General features: G+C 41.5%; 1 protein-coding gene across 2 annotated transcripts; it reads left to right on the plus strand.

Moving 5' to 3' along the window:
- The first annotated feature begins 415 nt into the window (after positions 1–415).
- Positions 416–18,611, plus strand: LOC105493200 (death associated protein like 1). 2 transcript variants are annotated; one of them, XM_071072464.1, is made up of 5 exons: positions 416–547; positions 7,209–7,296; positions 9,984–10,044; positions 10,637–10,736; positions 18,326–18,407. In XM_071072464.1, exons 1-4 carry the CDS (start codon positions 490–492, stop codon positions 10,691–10,693), a joined length of 264 nt encoding a protein of 87 aa, XP_070928565.1. In that variant the 5' UTR covers positions 416–489; the 3' UTR covers positions 10,694–10,736; positions 18,326–18,407. The 2 variants fall into 2 exon arrangements, with proteins under 2 accessions (XP_070928565.1, XP_011759017.1); XM_011760715.2 differs by lacking the exon at positions 10,637–10,736 and having other exon boundaries at positions 417–547; positions 18,326–18,611.
- The last annotated feature ends 2,356 nt before the right edge of the window (positions 18,612–20,967 follow it).

The raw sequence follows: 20,967 nt of genomic DNA on the forward strand, positions 1-20,967 counted from the left end.
TGCAAAAACTGGGACAGAGGCACAAGACTTTGCTCTATACCTGTCTCTTTAGAAAAACTGCAGATGTCCTGAAGCAAAGAACTTGTCTTGCCCTCCTTGCCATGCTGGAATATGACAAAAGCCTGTTACATTGCAGGTGCACTATACACACTTGAGGGATCAACAGTTGGAGAGAAAAAGAATTCCACCGAACTCCATCCTCTCCCTTTCCTCCTGTGGAAAAAAAAAAAAAAAAGAATATCCTGTCTCCTGTAGACATCTGTCTTGCCTTCCCAGATGAAGGGAAGAAGAAAGTCTTCTTCTAAGAGAAAACTTGCCAAGGAGATGCAGGTTTCCCAGAGAGCTGGATGACAAGCCCTGTTGCTGCTCAGCAATGCCCTTAAGGGGCCCTGCCCCCTGCCTGTATAAAGCTGGGTGCGGTGGTGGGACAGCCACAGCTGGCATTCGGCCTCCAGAGCACCAGCACTGGCACTGGCACTGGCACGCGCTATGGCAAATGAAGTGCAAGACCTGCTCTCCCCCCGGAAAGGGGGACATCCTCCCGCAGGTAGGCTGCCACCTGCCCTCAGTCCTGCAGGCTGTTGCTGCACCCCTCTTCCACCAGTGCCTTCCACGGAGCACCCCAACAGACCGAAGCTTCTCTGCCTACCTAGTATTACTTTAGCTCCATACAGCCCGACTTCCTCCTATGCCTTTGATCCTTCTTGGCTTGTGTGTAAAGCCACCTGGGGATTTGTCAGACCCCCCAGTGGGTTAAAACCTAATTACCTATGGGAGTGTATGGATCTGGCGCTTGTGGAAAGGCATAGGTAGAGAGGCTGTACCTTTCCTCCCTTGAGGCAGCGTTCCTTTCCTGGGGCGCTGGCTGTAGGTTAGCAGTGACACATCCACACCAGGAAGATGATTTGCTACCATGGAAACCTTTCTCTTTAGAGGTTCCAGCTGTAAGACTCAGTCTCCCCAAGATGCCTGTACATCATCTGACTTCCTACCCAGGCGAAGCGGCTTCTGCACAGAGGACAGCAATCATGTTTCTTTCTCCCTCCTCAGGCTTTGGGGATGTAGCTTACCTGTCAACAAGCTGAGAAGTACTTTTAAATAAAGACACAGGTCTTGAGGAGGCTGACTGGAAAAGGTAGCTGTCAAGGTGTTTGCAAAGCATCCAGAGTTGTCTCTTTTTTTTTTTAATTTATGCTATCTATATTGACTCTCTGGAATATGGAAATTAGTTGTATTGTACTTAACCATATGTTCATATAGGTTGGCTGAGGTGTACAGGCCTATTTTTAGTCAGTTTTATATTCTTCCAACTGCCTTCTTTCTTTTGTACTGAAGAAAGACCTCAAAAGCTTGATTGCTTTGTTCTTGCCTTTCTCCATTTACAAAACATATTTACTATCTAATTCTCTGGCACCTCTAGGCCATGGTTGTTTTAATAATCTTTGCTGCAGAGGGTGATGGCAGTATCGTCTTCACAGAGAGTCAAAATGTAACATTGTTTTGGTGGCTTTCTGGCAGGTAGCCTAGCCAAAAAGAGTCCAGAATTTTACTACTCATTCTGAGTTTCCAATTCTAGACATCTTGCTCTGATCTCCTCTAGCAGATTACTGACATTTTATATTTGTAATCAAACGTAGCAGTATTTAACATTACCTATATTTAAAGTTAATGATGTTAGCTATTAGTCTGGAAGTATATATGCAAGTCATTGAAGAGAGGCTCCTTGCATAGACAAAGACAAAAGAAAAAAGAACTCCATTCTCATTATGTCATTTCCACTCCAATCCTTCATAAAATGTCTAAGCTGAAACCTGTTTTGCTAAGCAACATTTACACACAAAGAACACAGACATAAACTTAACCAAATGAAAGTTTGAATGAAACCACTGGGAACTTTCTGTCCCCACCACTAATGATTGCTAATTACTCTGTGTACATAGCACACCATGACTCCATCAAGCATGCCACAATGCCTCTGGCATGACAATTAATTATTATGAACTGTGACACTACAGATAAGAGGTTTTGGATAATTAGAATGGAGATGAAGGCAGACTTTTGCCTCCCCACTGAGCACAAGGGAACAAAGAAGTGTCATCCTTCAGCCTGTCTTGCCACTAATTTTAAGTCTGAATCTGTTTGTGGTGGTGCAAAATTTTATTTATGGAACAAAAACAAGAGCCAAAATTCTATTAATTTTTCACTTGATTTTTATAAGCAAAATACAGATCCCTAAAAGTGGGAAGACGAGGTGACTCGGTGGGGAGGGTGGGACATACATAGCCTTTGGAATCAGACAGACCTGGGTTTGGACCTTGATTTCATTTCCCATCTTCGAGCCTGAGTTTCCTCATCTCTGAAACAGGATGCAATAAATAACATCTATCTAGTAAGTTTGTTGTAATGATTAAAAGAGATCACCTCTGTAAAGTACCTGGCACCTGAATGTTAGCCTCCTTAAAATGCAGGCTGGTAGAACACATTACTATCAAAAGAAATTATCCTCCCCAATTTCAAGACATCCTGATGCTGGAGCGGCATTAGACACTACTGCAGTAGTCGGAACAGAAGAAAACTGCAATGGAAAAAATGTGTGCCTATCCCATCACAGTTAAAAATGAAATCACTCAGCTGGCACAGTAGCTCACACCTGTAATCCCAGCACTTTGGGAGGCCGAGGCGGGTAGATCACCTGAGGTCAGGAGTTCAAGACCAGCTTGGCCAATATGGTGAAACCCCGTCTCTACTAAAAATACAAAAATTAGCCAGGTATGGTGGCATGAGCCTGTAATCCCAGCTACTTGGGAGGCTGAGGCAGGAGAATCACTTGAATCCGGGAGGCAGAGGTTGTGGTGAGCCAATATCACGCCACTGCACTCCAGCCTGGGCAACAAGAGCAAGACTCTGTCAAAAAAAAAAAAAAAAAAGACTCAGAAGTCAGCTAGCTGCATCTCTTTCCTACCTATATATGGAGCACTCAGTGGTTTTGTTTTAATGTATATTAATATAATATATTGCACCTCTGTTAGCCCTGGCTATATATTTATGCTATGAAACGAGACTACATAAAACACAAGGTGGCCTGGGATCTAGTAAGCAGAGCATGGAATTTTCTGCTTTCTTGATTTGTCTCGCTCTCACTTTCGGAAGAACCCCATTATATGAACAGCAGCACCAAAAATGTGTGAGTAGAAGGTGATCCCAGGAAGCCAGATATGTGATGAATAGAAAGAGCAGTGGTTCACGACTTTTTCTACATTTCCTGCACTTTTTAATTGGGGCTAAGCCAAATGAATCAGAGCCATGAGAGGGGTGTCTCATGCTTGTAATCCCAGCACTTTGGGAAGCTGAAGTGGGTGGATCACCTGAGGTCAGGAGTTTGATCACCTGGCTAACATGGTGAAACCCTGTTTCTACTAAAAATACAAAAAATTAGCCAGGCATGATGGCACATGCCTGTAATCCCAGCTACTTGGGAGGCTGAGGCAGGAGTGGAGTTGTCCAACCCGACATAACATTTCCTCATCAGTAAATTGCTCCTCTGCCCTCATGACAGCCCTTCAGATATTTGAAGATGATTCACTAAGCTATCTTGAGTCTTTGCTTCTTCAGGAGTTATCTTACCAGATTCCCTACTTCCTCATGTAGCATGCCTGCCTTCACTCTGGTCACTCTCCTCTGAAGATTCCCAGATTATCAATGTCCTTCTAAACGAGTGGTACAGAACTCAATATTCCAAAGGTCTTCTTTTTAAAATAAAAAATAAAAAATAAAATAAAATAAAAGAGGAATCTCACTCTGTCACCCAGGCCTGTGTGAGTGGTGTGACCTCAGCTCACTGCAACCTCCGCCTCCCAGGTTCAAGCAATTCTCCTGTCTCAGCCTCCCAAATAGTGGCTGGGACTACAGGCAGCCGCCATCACACCCTGCCAATTTCTGTATTTTTAGTAGAGACAGGGTTTTGCCCTTCTGGTCAGACTGGTCTCGAACTCCTCACCTCAGGTGATCCACCTGCCTCGGCCTCCCAAAGTGCTGGGATTACAGGTGTGAGCCATCGTGCCCAGCCAGGTCTTCTCATCTTTAACTAAAACAATTTTGCTTCTATAGTTGGTGATAATAATTAGTCCAGGCAGAAGAAAATGTGTAGGAATAATAGCATCAGGGAAAGCAAAAGGAACACTAACAAGAAAATAATTACAGCACACCATATATAAAAGGCACTTGTCATAAGGAGAATGAAAAATACTGTTCGGAGGTGTATCAAAGCCCCTAGAGCTCTTATTTGATTCTTCTTATCATCAAACAACAGAGCTATGAGCAGACACCAGCTCTCATACAGAGGCACACACTCCTCAAACATTCTTTGGGAAAAAGCCCATCCCTTGATTTATTTCACCTGTGTTCCGCGGCTATTCAGAAATGTTTCCATATAATTTCATTTTTGTTGCTGATTACTTTGTATGCCATATGTGTATATAAATAATTTATATATATAAAGAATGTATATATATATAAATTAAAGCAGATAATATATAAAGATAGCATTTTCTGAGGCTTATATATATAAATCAATATTGTTTTAAACTTGGTAATTCAAATGACCAAATGGAGTTTATTCCATGAATGCAGGAATGGTTAAATAGTAAAACATCAGATCTCCTTAGTGATACAAAACCCATAAGAGATTGACAAGGTCACATAAAAACACCAAATTTCTGACTGGCAAAAACATTATCAATAAAGCCAAAAAGCAGTAACTGGTAACTGGTACAATATAATATTTTATATTTGCAATGTATTTCATGGAAAAAGAGCTCCTATAAATCAATAAGAAAAAGATAGGAAAAAGACTAACAATCCAATTGTAAAGGACAAAAGATTTGAACAGCTTACAGAAAAGAAAATGCAAATGTCTTCTAAAACACAGAACCAAGCTCAACCTTTAATAAAAAATGAGAAATGAGAATTAAAACAGTGAGATACCCTTACCTATTTTGTAACTTATTGGCTGATAAAACCAAACACTTTGTAGCTCTCATTGTTAACAGGGCTATGGAGGAACAATCATTGTCATCGTGGCTGGTGAGATTCTAAACTGGTACAACCTCCGCTAAGGGCAATTTGGCAAGATTTAACTAAATTCCAGACACGCATACTCTTAAGAACTAACAAGATCACTTTTAGGAATTCCCCCACAGGTATACTTGTATTTGTGCAAAATTATATATCTAAAACTGTTAGGAGAGCAAGAATCCAAAAGAGCCGGAGTGACACCACTTTAAAATCACCTCTATCTTAGAATGAGCGAGGCACATTCCTTGCCAGTCACAACCCCATGGTGCTAAGATGTTTACAGCTGAGGAAACAGCTTGGTAATGCCTGCAAGAACAAACTCTTACAACCACAGAAAGTCCAGATGTGCCAATACCCATAACAATAATGCTTTCAAGATAATAACAGTTACGCTTTGATGTACTCGCACACCAACCAAATGTCAAGGATGGTTTTCTTTACATCAGTAGAATAATAAATCTTGTCATGTTGTCTGCTCACCTGCATGTCGTCACAGTTTAGTCTTTACATAGACAAGGCCCCTATATAAGAAAAACTGAAAAACATTGTTTGTGCACTCGCTTTCTGAGGACACCCTACTCTGTAATGTTTCTAATAAACTTACTTCACTGAGCTCTGTGATTCGCCTTGAATTTCTTCCTGTGCAAGATCCAAGAACCCTTTTTTGGAGTCTGGATCAAGACACCTCTTTCTGATAACAAAAGGATATTCATTGCAGCATTGTTTGTGATAGCAGTAGATTAGAAACACATGAAATGTCCAACATTAGGGAACTGGTTAAGTAAACACAGGGTGTTCATATAATAAAATGCTAAAGCAGGTGTTAAAAAAGAAAATCACATAAATGATATATAGAGATATAGATGTAGATGTAAATATAGATATGGAACTTTCTCTAAAATACGTGATTAAGTGAAGAAAATAAACAAGATGTAGAGCAATGTGTACCTTATGCTACCATTTTTATAAAAAATCAAACCTAAGTGTATGTGTAGAATAACTGTGGATGAAGACACAGGAAGCTCATAACATTAGCAGTATCTTGGAAGATAATCTAGGAAGTTGGAAAATAATGGTAGAAGGGAGACTGCAGACCTTTTTATGGCTTTTGAATTTTGTGCCTTATGCAGATAACATAACCAAGATAATAAATTAAGTAATAATTGTAAAGAACAATGATGAAGTCAGTTCACAAGGGCACAGAGAAATACAATAGATTTTCTTTATTTTTCACTTTATTGGACCACAGTTTTAGAAAATCGCCAATCTGGCATTTTCATAAAAAGAATTAACAGGCTCAAACAAATCAATGTCCATTTAGCTTTTCCTCATTTGAGCTTGTCAGATTTTAGATGTGCAAATTTCCTGGGAACAGAAAAAAAGCATTTGCTTTGACTTGCTATCTGAAATGGGTTGTTCCTTTTCAAAAGTTGATTTCATCTGACATTGTTAAACACTTGAATTGCTGTTAGGTCATCTGTAGCCTAATTAACATTAATTGATCATTTGAATGGCAGGATTATTAATGCAGTTTAATTACTCATTAGAACATCTGAGCTTGGCCCACACTGGAGGTTTGGGGTCTGGATGGAAGGTGGGTATCTGGTAGACTCGGAACCACCTCTGTTGAGTTAAATGCCTTTTATCGCTGTGTGCCCTGACTTTTGGCTCATTTCTCAGAATCTGGCTTTTGAAAGCTTCGGTTAGAAAAAGAAAAATGCAAGCCACGCACAACTTTAATCTGGTGGGAAAACAGAGGGTCACATTGTAATTGTCGGTTGCTATTGTGGGGAATGTAATTGGTTTGATAATAAGAAAAAATGTTTTTCAGTGAAATGCCTGAGGGAGTATGTTGTTATTCTCTTCCCTAAATCTAAGGTGTAACCTTCTGCTTTTTCAGCCTTGGTTCCACTTCTCTGAGCATAAACAAGTAGCTCTCAGCCCTTCCTCCACCCACACCTGGTTTGCCAATAAAATATATATATTTTTCTTTTATTGTGTTGTTTTATACAAAAGTTTAGATCTTTAAAAAATAAGTTCAAAAATTATTTTCAAATCTAAAGTCATACCTTTAATAACAAAGCAAGCCTTCTCTCACTATTCTAACTTCCTTGCTGATTTTTATCTGTTTGTAGTAAAAGCTGGAGGAATGAGAATTTCCAAAAAACAAGAAATTGGTGCCTTGGAGAGACATACCAAAAAAACAGGATTCGAGAAAACAAGGTAGGGACTCTTACAATTCTTCTCCATCACCTTGAGTTTTGAATGACTCTGCCTCCAGGAGTTATTTTAGGACAAACCAAGGCTTCCTGTGCCTTTGGAAGGCCGCCAGAGAAGGGGGTGGGGTTGGAGGGTGTGATCTGTGGTGACTTAGGGTGAGGGGTGGGGAAGTTAGGTGGCTACCCTCTGGAGGGCTCCCATCACCACCCCCACCCATTCTCCTCCTCTCTGTGTCCAGCCCAGCGGCTTTGCACTTAATAGGCACGGTCCTAAATGCATCCAAACCTGACACCAATCCTTTTATCCTATTTTCAGATCAGCCTTTAAAATATTGTTCCTAGGTTGGCCCTGTTTTCATAATACGCTTTCTGCTGAAGTAAATGTCCTGAATTAAAAATAAATGTCTTTTTTGTTTTAAATCCATCACTGAATTATTTAGAAAGTAATGGCCACTATATTTGGCACAGCTGGAAGGCACATAGGTACTGAGCAGCCTCCCCCCTGCTCCTTCCGCCATAACCTTGACGCCTGCGCTGTTCTCAGAACTCAGCCGAGAGCTGTGGGCTGGATCAGGAACGCACATGGCCCAACCACTCTAGGCATTGGGTAAGGAAAGCCAGAGCATTTCAAAAACCAAGAAACACGCAGAACTGGTTCTTTCTGAGGAGTGTTTCAAAGACTATTAATTTTGAAATGGTTTCCACAGATCAGTTGATGAGTAATTCAAAAGGAGCTGAGTAGAGGATGCTCCAGGCACCTCCATGAGAGTTAAACCATCTCAGAAAGAGAATGGAAATAGACTATGGCACGTCTTTGACTCTTTTCTATAAAATTATTTTTAAGTCACTTTTAAAGATTTCTTCCTAATTTCTGGGAAGACATTTTTTGAGGATTTGCCTCCCTCCACTTTAGAATGAAATGCTGATTTGCCGCATTAGCAGCCAGTCATTTGTTACTGCCGTATCAGAAACTAACCATCACATGACAAGAGGGAAGCTGTATGTTGTCAAGGGTGGAGGTCACACGTTATTTATCTTCTGACCCAGCATCTAGGACAGTTCCTAGAATAGTGAGTGCATTCTGTAAATGATATCAGACTGCGATTGAATTGCAAGCTGATTAATTTTGAGAACTATTCATTCTGTATCCAAAACCTGACTCAAGCATGTGCCCTGCTGATTGTGACATTGGTTAACCTGCCTGAGCCAGGGGCTCAGGAACTAAAGCGTCTTGTCTTGGAAACGACTTACTAGTGGGCAGCCAAAGGACAGGTCATTCATTTCTCTGCATCTCAGAAAAATGGGGCTTACTATTAATTCTAACGTCCACTGAACAATGCAGGTAGGGGAGTTGGCTAGAGAGTAATAAGGTGGTGATTGGAATCTTCTTTAAAAACTCAATTGTTTTCTAATAGTCGTTAAATGACAGAAATTGGACTTTTACAGAACTTAAACAGCAAAAGATGGCTCTTGCCCTAAGTACCAGGGACAGAAACAGGTTATGTGGAGCTTGAAACTTATAGACTTTCAGGGCCATTTTAAAAGAAAAATAACCAAAAATGACCAATATGGAATGGGTAGGGCCCCTCCCAGGGCCTTGGGAGGAGCCATTGTGGTAGGAGACCCTGGAATTAAGTATCATCTCCACATGTATCCCCCTCTGCTATTTACATCTCCTAGCGGGGCATGTGCACAGGATAGGAAAGCCTTGTTTTCATGGACAAACACTCCTTTTTATGTCATCTTAGAGAATAGCTTTTTAAAAATATGCTGTAGACCAGAATTTTCCAAACATCATCAATCCATATCCACTTCCTAATAGCTTCTACAAACCAACACAAACCATCCAGAAAAAAATATATGCCAAGTGCAGAGTTTCTTCAAGACATTGATATTGTACTGTAGATTCAGCCCTGATTGAAACTCTCCTACAAAATAACTTGGCCTGAGAGAAAGAAGCCAGATGCAAAAGAGTACGAGCTGTAGACGGTTTATTTTATGAAGCACAAAAACAGTCAAAACCAGTCTTTGAGGCTATAAATCAGGGTAGCAGTTATCCTTAGGGACAGCTGGTTTGACTAGTAGTTTCAATTTTATTCAATCTATATGCTTATAGTATGTACATGTTTCTGTGTGTATATCATATTTCAATAAAAAGTTAAAAAAATAATAATAATAGGCAGCCATGGTGTCTCATGCTTGTAATCCCAGCACTTTGGGAAGCTGAAGTGGGTGGATCACCTGAGGTCAGGAGTTTGAGACCAGCCTGGCTAACATGGTGAAACCCCGTTTCTACTAAAAATACAAAAAATTAGCCAGGCATGGTGGCACATGCCTGTAATCCCAGCGACTTGGGAGGCTGAGGCAGGAGAATCGCTTGAACCCAGGAGGCGGAGGTTGCAGTGAGCCGAGATTGCACCATTGCACTCCAGCCTGGGCAACAAGAGCGAAACTCCGTCTCAAAAAAACAAAAACAAAAACAAAACAAAAAACCAATAATAATAACTTGGCCTGCAAAACTTGTTGTGTGTAGCACATAGGTACACAGAAGCAAAATCTGTGTCTTCTAGATGTTCCCAAGCAGAGTGAAAGCAAAAAAGGCCGGAGAGACAGTCCTCTGTATAAATCATGTGGCCTTTTCAGTGGGAAAATTTTTTAAGTCCTGTTCAAAGTTTCTTTTCATCTTCACAGCGCCATTGCAAATGTTGCCAAAATACAGACACTGGATGCCCTGAACGACGCGCTGGAGAAGGTGAGCCGTGGGCAAATCACATAACGCTCCAAGTCAGTCCGCCCAGCAGATCCGGCTGCATGGGTGAATGCGCGGATGACCACTGAAGTTCTTTCCAACCCAGGGGTTTTATGTCGTTGTGAAAGAATTTGTTCTCGGTCAGAGGAACACAAAGTGATTTGAGTGGGAGAAGCTGCGTCTCTCAAATTCCTAAAGTGTCCATTTAATAAACCCTTTCCAAAATAAGATAAGAAAGCAGAAATTGTGATGCTGAATTTGCAGAATGGTACTTTGCTATCCCAAATATTTCTTGGAAACATTGGCATGTTTTTATAAAAGGCAGCCTGTGGAGTGGGGCTTCAGCAGTTTTTGACCTTCTTCCCTGCCCCTGTGTTCCTATAAGGAGATATTTGATTTGAGGAGAGGGTGGGTGGTAGAGGGCTGCATGGTCTAGGGTTGGAGGAAGGCTGGGCACCAGCTGGGTTTATCCAGTAAAGTCTGCTTATAAAGGTAGTTGACCAGGACTATTTTTATTTCTATATTCTGAATTCCTTCTTTTCTTTTTTTCCTTTTTTTTTTTTTTTTTGATACAAACTTTGCTCTTTTTGCCCAGACTGGAGTACAATTACGCGATCTCAGCTTTCACTGCAACCTCCACCTCCTGAGTTGAAGTGATTCTCCTGCCTCAGCCTCCCGAATAGCTGGGATTACAGGCATGCACCACTACCTTCAGTTAATTTTGTATTTTTAATAGAGACAGGGTTTCACCATGTTGGCCAGGCTGGTCTCAAACTACTGACCTCAGGTGATCCACCCACCTCGACCTCCCAAAGTGCTGGGATTACAGGTGTGAGTCACTGCGCCCGGCCATATATCCTGAATTCCTGTTAGGTAGTTCTAGAAACTCAGAAAACTCTTACCAAGTAGACAGTGGTTTGATTTTCTGGATTCAAAAGTTTGTTTTCAAATTTTGTAGGTGAGCTGAGCGAGGGCCCTTGTTCTATGTCTAGTAGGCAGGTATGTCACAGTCAAGGTAATATAGAGCCACTCTTTCTGCTACTGCCCTGTTTATGGAAGGGGTGGGATAAAGCATCCTCTGTAGAAGGAAGACTTGCTGTTGCAACCAAAATCAGATGCCTGAGGACCACCAGCTCAGCCTTTGAAAAAGATGAGTGCAGCTAGCCCCCAGGCCTCCCATTTGGCACTGGCTTCATCACCGTCTGTATGGCCTTGAGCAAGTTACTTATCCTGTGGTTCAGTTCCATGTGTGTACAATGGAGGTAAGGAAGAGTGCGCGGCTTATAGGGTTGTTATGTGGAGACAGTGAGCTCACAGACAGGAAGGTCTTGGAAGAGTCTCAGCACAGAGTAACCTCTTTGCACTGTGTTAGGGTTAGTAGCATTGGTTTTTATGACAGTGAAATAAGACAGCATATCTAAAGTCCATGTTGTACAAAGGTTAGATCTTGATGATGAGCCGTAGCTACCGAGCCTCCTCACATGGGAGCCTTGGTTCTGCACTCAGGTCAATTTAGGGTGAAGTCAGAAGTGACTCTCTGCCTTCCTGGCTTCAGAGGCAGGGCTGGTGCATGATACCCTGCCAGGGTAACACAAGCTGTCTGCTCCCACATCTTACATTCTCTTGCTCCTGCCCACTAAACACCTCTTCCTTGGGGCAAGAGAGTGCTCACAGTTGTAAGTGGAACTAGATAGAATAGACATGTTCCCCTAAAATATTTGTTAACTCAAAATAAAGTATTGAAAAGGAATGGTCAATAAAGGTTGGTCATGCTGTGTATTAGGTACGATGCCAGAGTTTACACTGTGTTCTTATAGACAGATGATATGCTTATGTCTTTGACATATCACTTCTTTATTTCAAAGGTAAAAAGAATAATCTCTTCCCTAAGTAACAATACTTAACAATAATAATCAGTTGTATTTGGAAACCATAAGAGAACATTGAGATGATGTGCTGTTAGAAATATTTTTAACAGGCCAGGCACAGTGGCTCACACCTGTAATCCCAGCACTTTGGGAGGCTGAGGCAGGTGGATCACAAGGTCAGGAGTTCAAGACCAGCCTGGCCAATATGGTAAAACCCCGTCTCTACTAAAAATACAAAAATTAGCTGGGCATTGTGGTCCGTGCCTATAGTCCCAGCTACTCGGGAGGCTGAGGCAGGAGAATTGCTTGAACCCGGGAGATGGAAGTTGCAGTGAGCCGAGATCACGCCACTGCACTCCAGCCTGGGCAACAGAGTGAGACTCCATCTCAAAAAAAAAAGAAAAGAAAAGAAAAAGAAATATTTTTAACAGAAACTATACCTATTTTTAAAAATATACCTCTGTGCTCAGCTCAGTGTTTAGTGGAGTAGGACTGTGGCTAAGATTGTACAGGTTACTGGTTAGGAGAGCAGGTCTTGGCATCAGCCATAGGCTGCCCAGTTCCTGTGCTGGCTGTGTCTCTCACTAGCGTGTGCCCTGGGGCAGGTTTCTTCACTTTTTTGTGCTCTTCTTTCCTTATCTGTAAATGGGAATGTGAGTACTAGTATCTACTTCACAGGGACATGTTGAGAGTAAAACATAATACATGCACAGTGCTAGGACACTTAGCCCTCAGCAAGTGATATCTTCTGTTCCCAGGCCTGCATCCCATTATCACTTGGGAACTCAGGTAAAGTGTAAGGCACCAGCAACAAAAATAAGCTCCAAGAGTACCGTAAGGGACTACCTCAAAAACAAACATTGGTAGGATCCATGTGTTTCCCTATAGCTAAGAAAAATCCCACGGAATCCATCATTCAACCTGAAACCTAGTAAGATTTCACAATAAAGGTCAACCTGGGGTTGAGATCTGCTGACCACTAGATCTACTGAGATCACCAGTTGTGTGGGGCTGAGTAGGAGGGGTTGATTACAAATGACCAGAGGGAATTTGGGGGAATGATGGGACGGTTATTTATCTTGATTGTGGTTGTAGTCACAAACTGTATGTCCTTGTCAAGACTCATAAAGCAGCACACTAAAAAGGGTAAATTTTACTTTAGGTAAATACTTTGATTTTAAAAACTGAATAGCCATGCTGCTATAAACTCTACAGGGTGATTCAAAAAATATAAGAAATGATATATAAAAGATACAGAGATACAGGTATCTTTTAATACATTTGTCCTGCATTACAATGATTCTCCTCACAGTATGTATTGCCACAGAGACCTAACAATATACAGTTGGTCAGAATAAATGCAGTGGCAGAATTGAGAGTCACATCCTCTGCATTTATTAACGTGTTCATGCCCTCAGTTACAATCGTGTCTAGTCCCAAGAACCCATGTTATTTCCCATACTTATTTTAAGAAATTAAGTCTCTAAAGCAACCCCTCTCTATAGGAACTCATCAACCATTCAACCATGGCAGGAAAATTCTCTCTGTATGCTATTCATCTCTGAATTCCTACTTTAAAATCAACATGGGGTTTAAGATTTTGGAGATTGAAAAATGATCTCCAAAGGGCTGGAATTGTGTAAATCAAAATGGGAAGCAGCCTAGAATCTACCCCAGTATTTCCCCACCTCTCCCCTCCACACAGACTGCTTTATCCCACCCTACCTCATTTCTCCTTTCCTCCCCGCTCTCCAGCCAGCCTTCCCCACCTCTTGAAGCCCTCAATATTAAGAGAATTCATGTTGCCCAGTGGCAGAACACATGACATGGTATTCCTGCAGAAAACAGGTTATGTAACCCAAAAGCTCTCTGGGCTAGAAATCTGGGAGACCTGGTCTTAGATCAAGTTCCACCCACTACTTAGAAGTTATTTGACCTTTTAGATGTCACATAACTCCTCTGGGATTTGTGCTCATTCATTTACTTTTAAAAAATTATTTTAAGGTAGGGAGTGAACAAGAATGATTCTGCCAAATATATTAATCCTCTGGACAGCCATGGCAATTAAATTTGGCAATAGTTGTGAAACTTCTCAGACCATAAAAGTATCCAGTTAAAACATCCATAACGGGGTTGCGTTATGGTGTGGAGGGGGAATGCTGAAGCCTGGTTAAAGGTGGGGCTACTTTTTTCAAGCTGCCAGACTATGGGTCACCACTGCCAAAGCCAGTGAGATGTATGTGAAATGGGATCCTGGGGGAGAGAAAACTATCAAAGGCTCTGCAGATTTTAAAAGGCTTCTCTTGTTCTGTAGATTACTATCACTGTAGGAGTATCCTTGAATTTCATTGACGAGAGCTGAATGTTTTGTTTTAAGCAGTTTGCTTAACAGGGTGTGGAAATTTAAGTGCCAACATTCGAGTTGGAAGTTAACACCCTGGAAAGATGAATGAAAGCACTGCCAGTCTGCTAACACCACCCAACTTCAGGCTCTAAAACAAAACCTGCAGCTGATTTGCTTGCATCTAGAATTTCAGGGCTCTAGTCATGAAGACCTCCATTACACTTCTTTTGCTTTTTCTCCTAAATGAAAAATATAGGTTCTGAGGTCACAGCTACCCAAGATGAAGGTAAATTCTCAATGTAGAAGTTTCTACTGATCCACTTTCTAAGTTCAATGTGTTGCCCCTGTAATGGAGCCACAGCAAGGCAGGATCCTTGTACATACATGGCTTTAAATTCTTTCTCTCGTGGAGTTACCCTGCATTCTCTTACCCTGATGAATGACACAAGAAACACCTTTCATTCTACAAATACTATCATTTTACAGAGGCTAATGATGAAAATTCCACAGCTTCCCCAAAGTTAAAATGTCAGACTAAAACACAGCTGGTTGTAGCTTATACTCTGGAAAGCTGTTTCTACTTATTTGTAGTTTAGACTTGAAAATAACCTTTTCCTATCTCCATTGATATAAAATCTACAACAAAGAATTAGTACATTGAGGAGCTGACCATTTTATTGACAGTTTCATCCATTCTGACGGAAGATTCTTTATAGACTCTTCACCCATAGCCCCAAGTCCTACATCAGGATGCCCCTGACTGAGGCAGGTAGGGAGATGAGAAGGAGAACTTTCCTTTTATCGTATTTTCATGTTGCTATGGAAACCCTGGTCCTGGAACCCCAAAACCTGTACACTTGTAGCTTAACAATTATGGGCAATTTGCCTATTAGCTTTGCCAGAATTATTCCTACTTTTTTCTCAATCCTGTTGATTTTCTTTTCTTCTCTCGAACTTTCCCAGATCAGTTCAAATGGCCAATGGGCCACAGGAGCTGACTTTGTTTCCCAAATATTCTAATCTGTGAAATTCGTCGTCTGGGAAGTAGTTGAGCAGTGCTTTTAGAGCTCTGGTTGAATGCCTCAGTTAAAATGTAACCCTTAACACTTCTGTATTGCTGGTGGGAATGTAAAATGGTCCAGTTGCTGTGGAAAACAATATGGTGGTTCCTCAAAAGATAAATATAGAATTGCCATGTCAGGCTGGACGCAGTGGCTCACAACTTGAATCCTAGCACTTTGGGAGGCTGAGGCAGGAGAATCGCTTGAGCCCAGTTCAAGACCAGCCTGGGCAACGTAGAAAGACCTTGTCTCTACTAAAAATATAAAAAATTAGCCCAGCATGGTGGCACATGCCTGAGGTCCCAGTCACTCGGGAGGCTGAGGCAAGAGGACCACTTGAGCCAGGAGTTCAATGTTACAGGGAGCAGAGATCACACCCCTGCACTCCAGTCTGGGTGACAGAGCAAAACCTCAAAAAAAAAAAAAGAGAGAGAGAGAGAATTGCCATATGATCCAGCAATTCCACTTCTTCCAATATAATCTTCCCATATATTGGAAGAATTGAAAGTAGGGACTCAGAACAGATATTCCTACACCACTGTTCATAGCCACATCATTCACAATAGCCAAAAGGTGAAGAGATCCTAACCAAGTATTCATCAATGGATGAATGGATAGACAAAACGTGGTGAATATATATATATATACACGCACACAATGGAATTTTATTTAACCTTAGAAAAGAAGGAAATCCCAACACATCTGTAACATGGATGGACCTTGAAGACATTATGCTAAGTGAAATAAGCCAGACACAAAAGGACAAATATTGAATGATTCTACTTATGGGAGGTACCCAGAGTAGTCAGATTCATAGATATAGAAAGTAGAATGGTGGTTGCCAGGGGCTTGGAGGAGGAGGGAATGGAGAGTGATTGTTTAATTGATTCCAAGTTTCAGTTTAGGATGATGAAAAGGTTCTGGAGGTGGATGGTGTTGATAGCTGTGCAATAATGTGAATGTATTTAGTGCCACTGGGCTAACTGTACACACACTTTAAAATGGTTAAAATGACAAGTTTTGTATATCTTAGCACAATTTTCTTTACATGCCCAAACAATGTAGCCCCTAAATTGTGGAGATCATCCTGGAGGTGATCAAGTAACAAATTAGTGCCAAATTAAGCAGAAAATATCTTCGATCACTTATTGTAACACTACTCTCCTTTCCTTTTTCTTTTCCTACCTCCACCCATCATCTCTTACTTAAGAACAACAATCAGCATGTGGCTTTCTTTGTTCCAGTCCCAACTTGTCTTCTTACCCTACCTCACCTTGGCTAATTGTCCACATTTCTATTATATCAGAGTTTTTTTTGTTTGTTTCCCTTCTCACCCCCTTTTACCTTCACTAACTTGTCAAATTTTTATTCCTACCTGCAATCTCTCAAATGTGATGTAAAACTAACCTGAAATAATTCATCTATTTTAGTTGAGACTAAAGACACCAACTCTGGAAGTAAACTACTGAAGTCAATGCCCTCTTAAATTTCCTTCTGGATCTAATGCTGAAAAAAAAACCAAAGCAAAACAAAACATTCTGCCCTTAACACATTGTAAAATGAACATCATATGGTCTGATGATAACTGATCTGACCAAAAAAAAAAAGTCATCAGGTCTTTTTTAGACTCTAATGCAACATTTATGATCAATATCCCAATTATGTTTTGTTTCCAACTGCTAGAATGTTGGCAGAGATAATCCTTGGGCTTAATTTTTGTATAACTTGTACCTGCTCATTATAAAAAAAAAAAAAAAAGTACTGATAAATAAAGCAAAGAAAAAGACCAGGCATTGCCTGTAATTCTATCCCCCAGAGGTAACCATTGCTAACACTTCAGTGTATATTCTGCCAGTGTGTTTAATTTTTTAAAACCAAGAAGAAAGGACTTTTTGGAGTCACATTTCAAATGAAAGGGACTGCTTTGTGCCTAGGGCCTGGGCAGAGACATTTGAGAAGAGACGTAGCGCACATATGTTTTCTCTGGCTTAGAAGAGCGCAAACAAACCATAAACAGTGTGATGACTGGGGTCATGAACAGTTTTATCTCCCGTTTTATTTAGAGTGTCAAGGCAAGGGCATCTAAGTTCAATAGTGATAAGTTAAATTCCTACTGAGTTGAGGCATCCCTTCCTTGCTGGCCAAGGGAGGTTTCTTTAGGTACTTTTATAAATTGATGGGCTTGGAAACCAAGAACTAGTATGGACCCAAAAGGTCACTGGGTCCAAATTCTCCTCCTAGGAAAACCGTGTCTGAAGTGGTCAGCACCATTGGGCATGCTTTCTATCTTAAGTTATCATTAATGTAAATTCCACAAGGTCTCTGGGTTCCATATGAAATGTCTCTCATTGTCAAAAAGTCTCAGCCTGTGTTAATAAGTCTATTTAAGCTTATTTACTCACAGATGTCTTCTGTGGAGAAGACTAATCAGAACTTTTGTTCCCTGAGGCTAGTAAGCCATCCCTCAGCCTTCTCTTCACTGGGCTATTTAGATTGAACCATATGGAATGGCCAATATCACACCATTTTTGACCTTAAAAATAGCAAATGTACATACTTAGACCTAATAAATAACCCTAACTCTTCTTAACTTATTTCAGAGGTTCTTTATTTCTTTTGACAATTGAGGAGTTTTTCGTCCCCCCTCTGGACCTTCTCCAATGTCTCTGTAGCCTTCTTAGAATTCAGTGATTCATAGATGCATACTAGTGCCAGAATAATTGCTAACACCACAGAGAACTGTTGCAGACATACTTAACCATTCCCACTTTTTAAAATGTCAATTGGAATTTTTTAAAGTTAAAGACAGTAAATGAGAGAAGACCCAGGTTAAAACATACTCCCATCGGTTTAGGGCTAGAAATAGTAAGGGGAAAAAAAAAGAGATATTATCAAATAAATAAACAAAATTATGAGATTCCCTTGACCAACGATATCACTTTCTACTAGTTTAATATTTCATGACCAAGAAGATCCAATATGCCTATTTTTTCTTCTCTTCTCACCTTTAGCTCAACCATAAATTTCCAGCAACAGTGCACATGGCGCATCAAAAACCCGCACCTGCTCTGGAAAAGGTTGTTCCACTGAAAAGGATCTACATTATTCAGCAGCCTCGAAAATGTTAAGCCTGGATTTAAAACACAGCCGTCTGGCCAGCTGCCTCAAACATCTGACAGCTTAGCAAAAAGGGCCAAAGCTTTCCATAGGCATGCTGCACTTGCTTGGTAAATTAAACAGCTTTTGTATCTTCCCCTTTGACTTTAGGTAATAAAGCATCCAAACTTGTAAATCTAACACATCCCTGTGCCTCTTTTTGGTCCAGGTCAGAATCCCATTGATGTTTGCATGTGTAATCCTGTAGACTAAGTGAAGCATCCAGAATACCTGACTGTTCCATCCACCTCCCTGCATAAGCACTCTTCTTGACACTGACCCTGAATTGTTCCACCCTCATTGAGTTCTCCTTGAAGGCAGAGGTTGGAGAGGAGTAGACTGGGCTTGGAAAAGGCCAATATCCAATGCAAACATAAGAAGTGACTCTTCTCAGTTGTTTGTCTAAGGATGTTCAAGTTTTCACTTGAGGTGAAATGTCTTTTCCAGTTTCCCCCATAAGTACATAGTTTGTTTTCAAGGCTTAATGTGGGAAAATGAAAAATTAAATTGATTACAAACATATTATTTTCTGCCAAGCAATCAAGGACAGAAGGTGGAATTATAGCTTCAGTGGGAGAGTTGCTCAGGGCCTCCCAGAAAGCTCCAGAATAGGACATCGTGGTTGGGCTACAGAAGTTATTTTCACTGGAGGTGGGGTGGGAAAGAGAGTATTGCCATAACTAAGCTTGCACTAGCTCTTCTCCCCTCTACCACACACACACATACACACACACACACACACACACTTTTCATGAATTCACACGTAAACAGTCAAGGGCATCCTCAGGTGACAGGTGGGGACCTCCATATCCTTTCCTCACAGAGGTTGGCTGTCACTCACTGCTTCACCATTCTGCACCTCCAGTTGAGAATGCTATTGGAGCACTAGCCCTTCTCTTTACCCAGGGAAGGGTGCCGGCACTTCAGTCCTTGATTGAACAGGTTGACAACTCTTGGAGTATGACCTGGTGCTGAACCTGTCTCTGATTCTTGGAAACAAGAGGCACTGGCTAATGCCCACTTGGATGTGGGGATGCATCCACCTCCTCCCCTCCATTTTTTGGCTCTTTTTCGGGAATAAGAGAATTGCTAGAGACAATAGCAGGCCTTCAGGCAATGCCAGCATGAATCAGTAAGACAGTTATTACCACCTCATTTTGGCTTAGCTCAGTTTCCAGTCCTCTGGCACTGTTGTTAGATATATCCCAGGAAGATAACTGTTGTGAGGAAAATGGATGAAGTTCAAGGTCAGCCACTGTTTTCCAAGGGGACAGTAACACAGAGCAGATGGTGGGTACAGGTTGGAACATTAGACTAACATTCAGGAGACGGAGATGCTACTACTGACCCTTACTGGTTCTGCAACCTTAAGCAAGCCACTCAACCTTTCCAATCCTTGCCAAATGGGCACAATAACACCTGACTCCCCAACTGAACCCTTTCAGTGTTGCATACTGCAAAGAAGATAAAATGACTACTGAGATTGGTAAAAGCTAATTAAAGAGTAGTGGTGAGAGCAAAATGGTGCTGGGATGCCTATCCTAGAAGCTGCCAGAACTACAGTAATAGTAGAACTCTATTAAGCTGAGACTAGAACAGGAAATTCAGAGAAAAGCTGAAGATTTGGGACTGGATGGAGGCAGGAAGGAAACATGGGGAGGGGATAATAAGAGAAATGAGAAACACAGATGGTGGCACTGCTAGATTTGCCTTTCTTTAGGGTGATATGAGGGCCAGCCACCCAAAGGAAGTGAGACGAGAGGAAGGGTACCATTTTCTCTGTCTGGAGACGAGGGATGTACTGTGGGGGAAGGGAGGCTGCTCAAAGGGAGCCTATGCAGTGAGGACTCACACATGAACTTAAATTATAGTCATTTAAATCACCAAGTCACAGGAAGTCAGAAGTTTGGTACGAGCTTCAGATCTGAAAGGAAATTGGAATTCCCTTAGCTAATGTAGCAGCAGAAGAAGGTTCAGGAGAGAATTCTGTGGTGATATGGAGGCATGTGCAAGAGCTGCCCACTGTCCCTCCTGAGGAAGACAGCCCAGCGTGGATGTCCTGTGGCTCCGCTCAGAGGCCCTCAGCCATGGGTCATGGGCCCAGCAAAGGCCATGACAAGGAGGAGGGGCTGCCGTGGGCTGGGAATCCACTGGCAGATAACTTTCTTCAGCTCATTTGAGTTCCATTCACCAGATTCTATGCTAGGCACTGGGACATGAAGATGAATAAGACACAGCCCCTGTCCACCAGGATCTCTCAGACCAAAGGGAAATGGACACCCAACAAATCAATAACAAGAGAGAGTATAGATGCAGCTTGGTGGGGGCCGGGGTCATGCTGTGGATGAGGCTCAAGAACTCACCCGAAGGTCACGTGCAGGCCAAAAAAATCCATGGTGGCTGTGGAGACCAATAACTCATGTGTGGATCTTTAATAAACAGACATTCCCTAAGCTTATTACGAAATCTTCAAACATACACAAAAGTTGAGTGAATA

The sequence above is a fragment of the Macaca nemestrina genome, chromosome 11, assembly GCF_043159975.1.
Source record: "Macaca nemestrina isolate mMacNem1 chromosome 11, mMacNem.hap1, whole genome shotgun sequence".
In the NCBI taxonomy this organism is placed as follows: domain Eukaryota; kingdom Metazoa; phylum Chordata; class Mammalia; order Primates; family Cercopithecidae; genus Macaca; species Macaca nemestrina.

Bases quoted from the DNA above. Each gene is read 5' to 3' on its own strand.
- LOC105493200 (XM_011760715.2), top strand. From the start codon at position 490: ATGGCAAATGAAGTGCAAGACCTGCTCTCCCCCCGGAAAGGGGGACAT. The intron at 548-7,208 runs GTAGGCTGCCAC...ATCTGTTTGTAG, and splicing joins AGGGGGACATCCTCCCGCAG to TAAAAGCTGGAGGAATGAGA. The intron at 7,297-9,983 runs GTAGGGACTCTT...TCATCTTCACAG, and splicing joins ACAGGATTCGAGAAAACAAG to CGCCATTGCAAATGTTGCCA.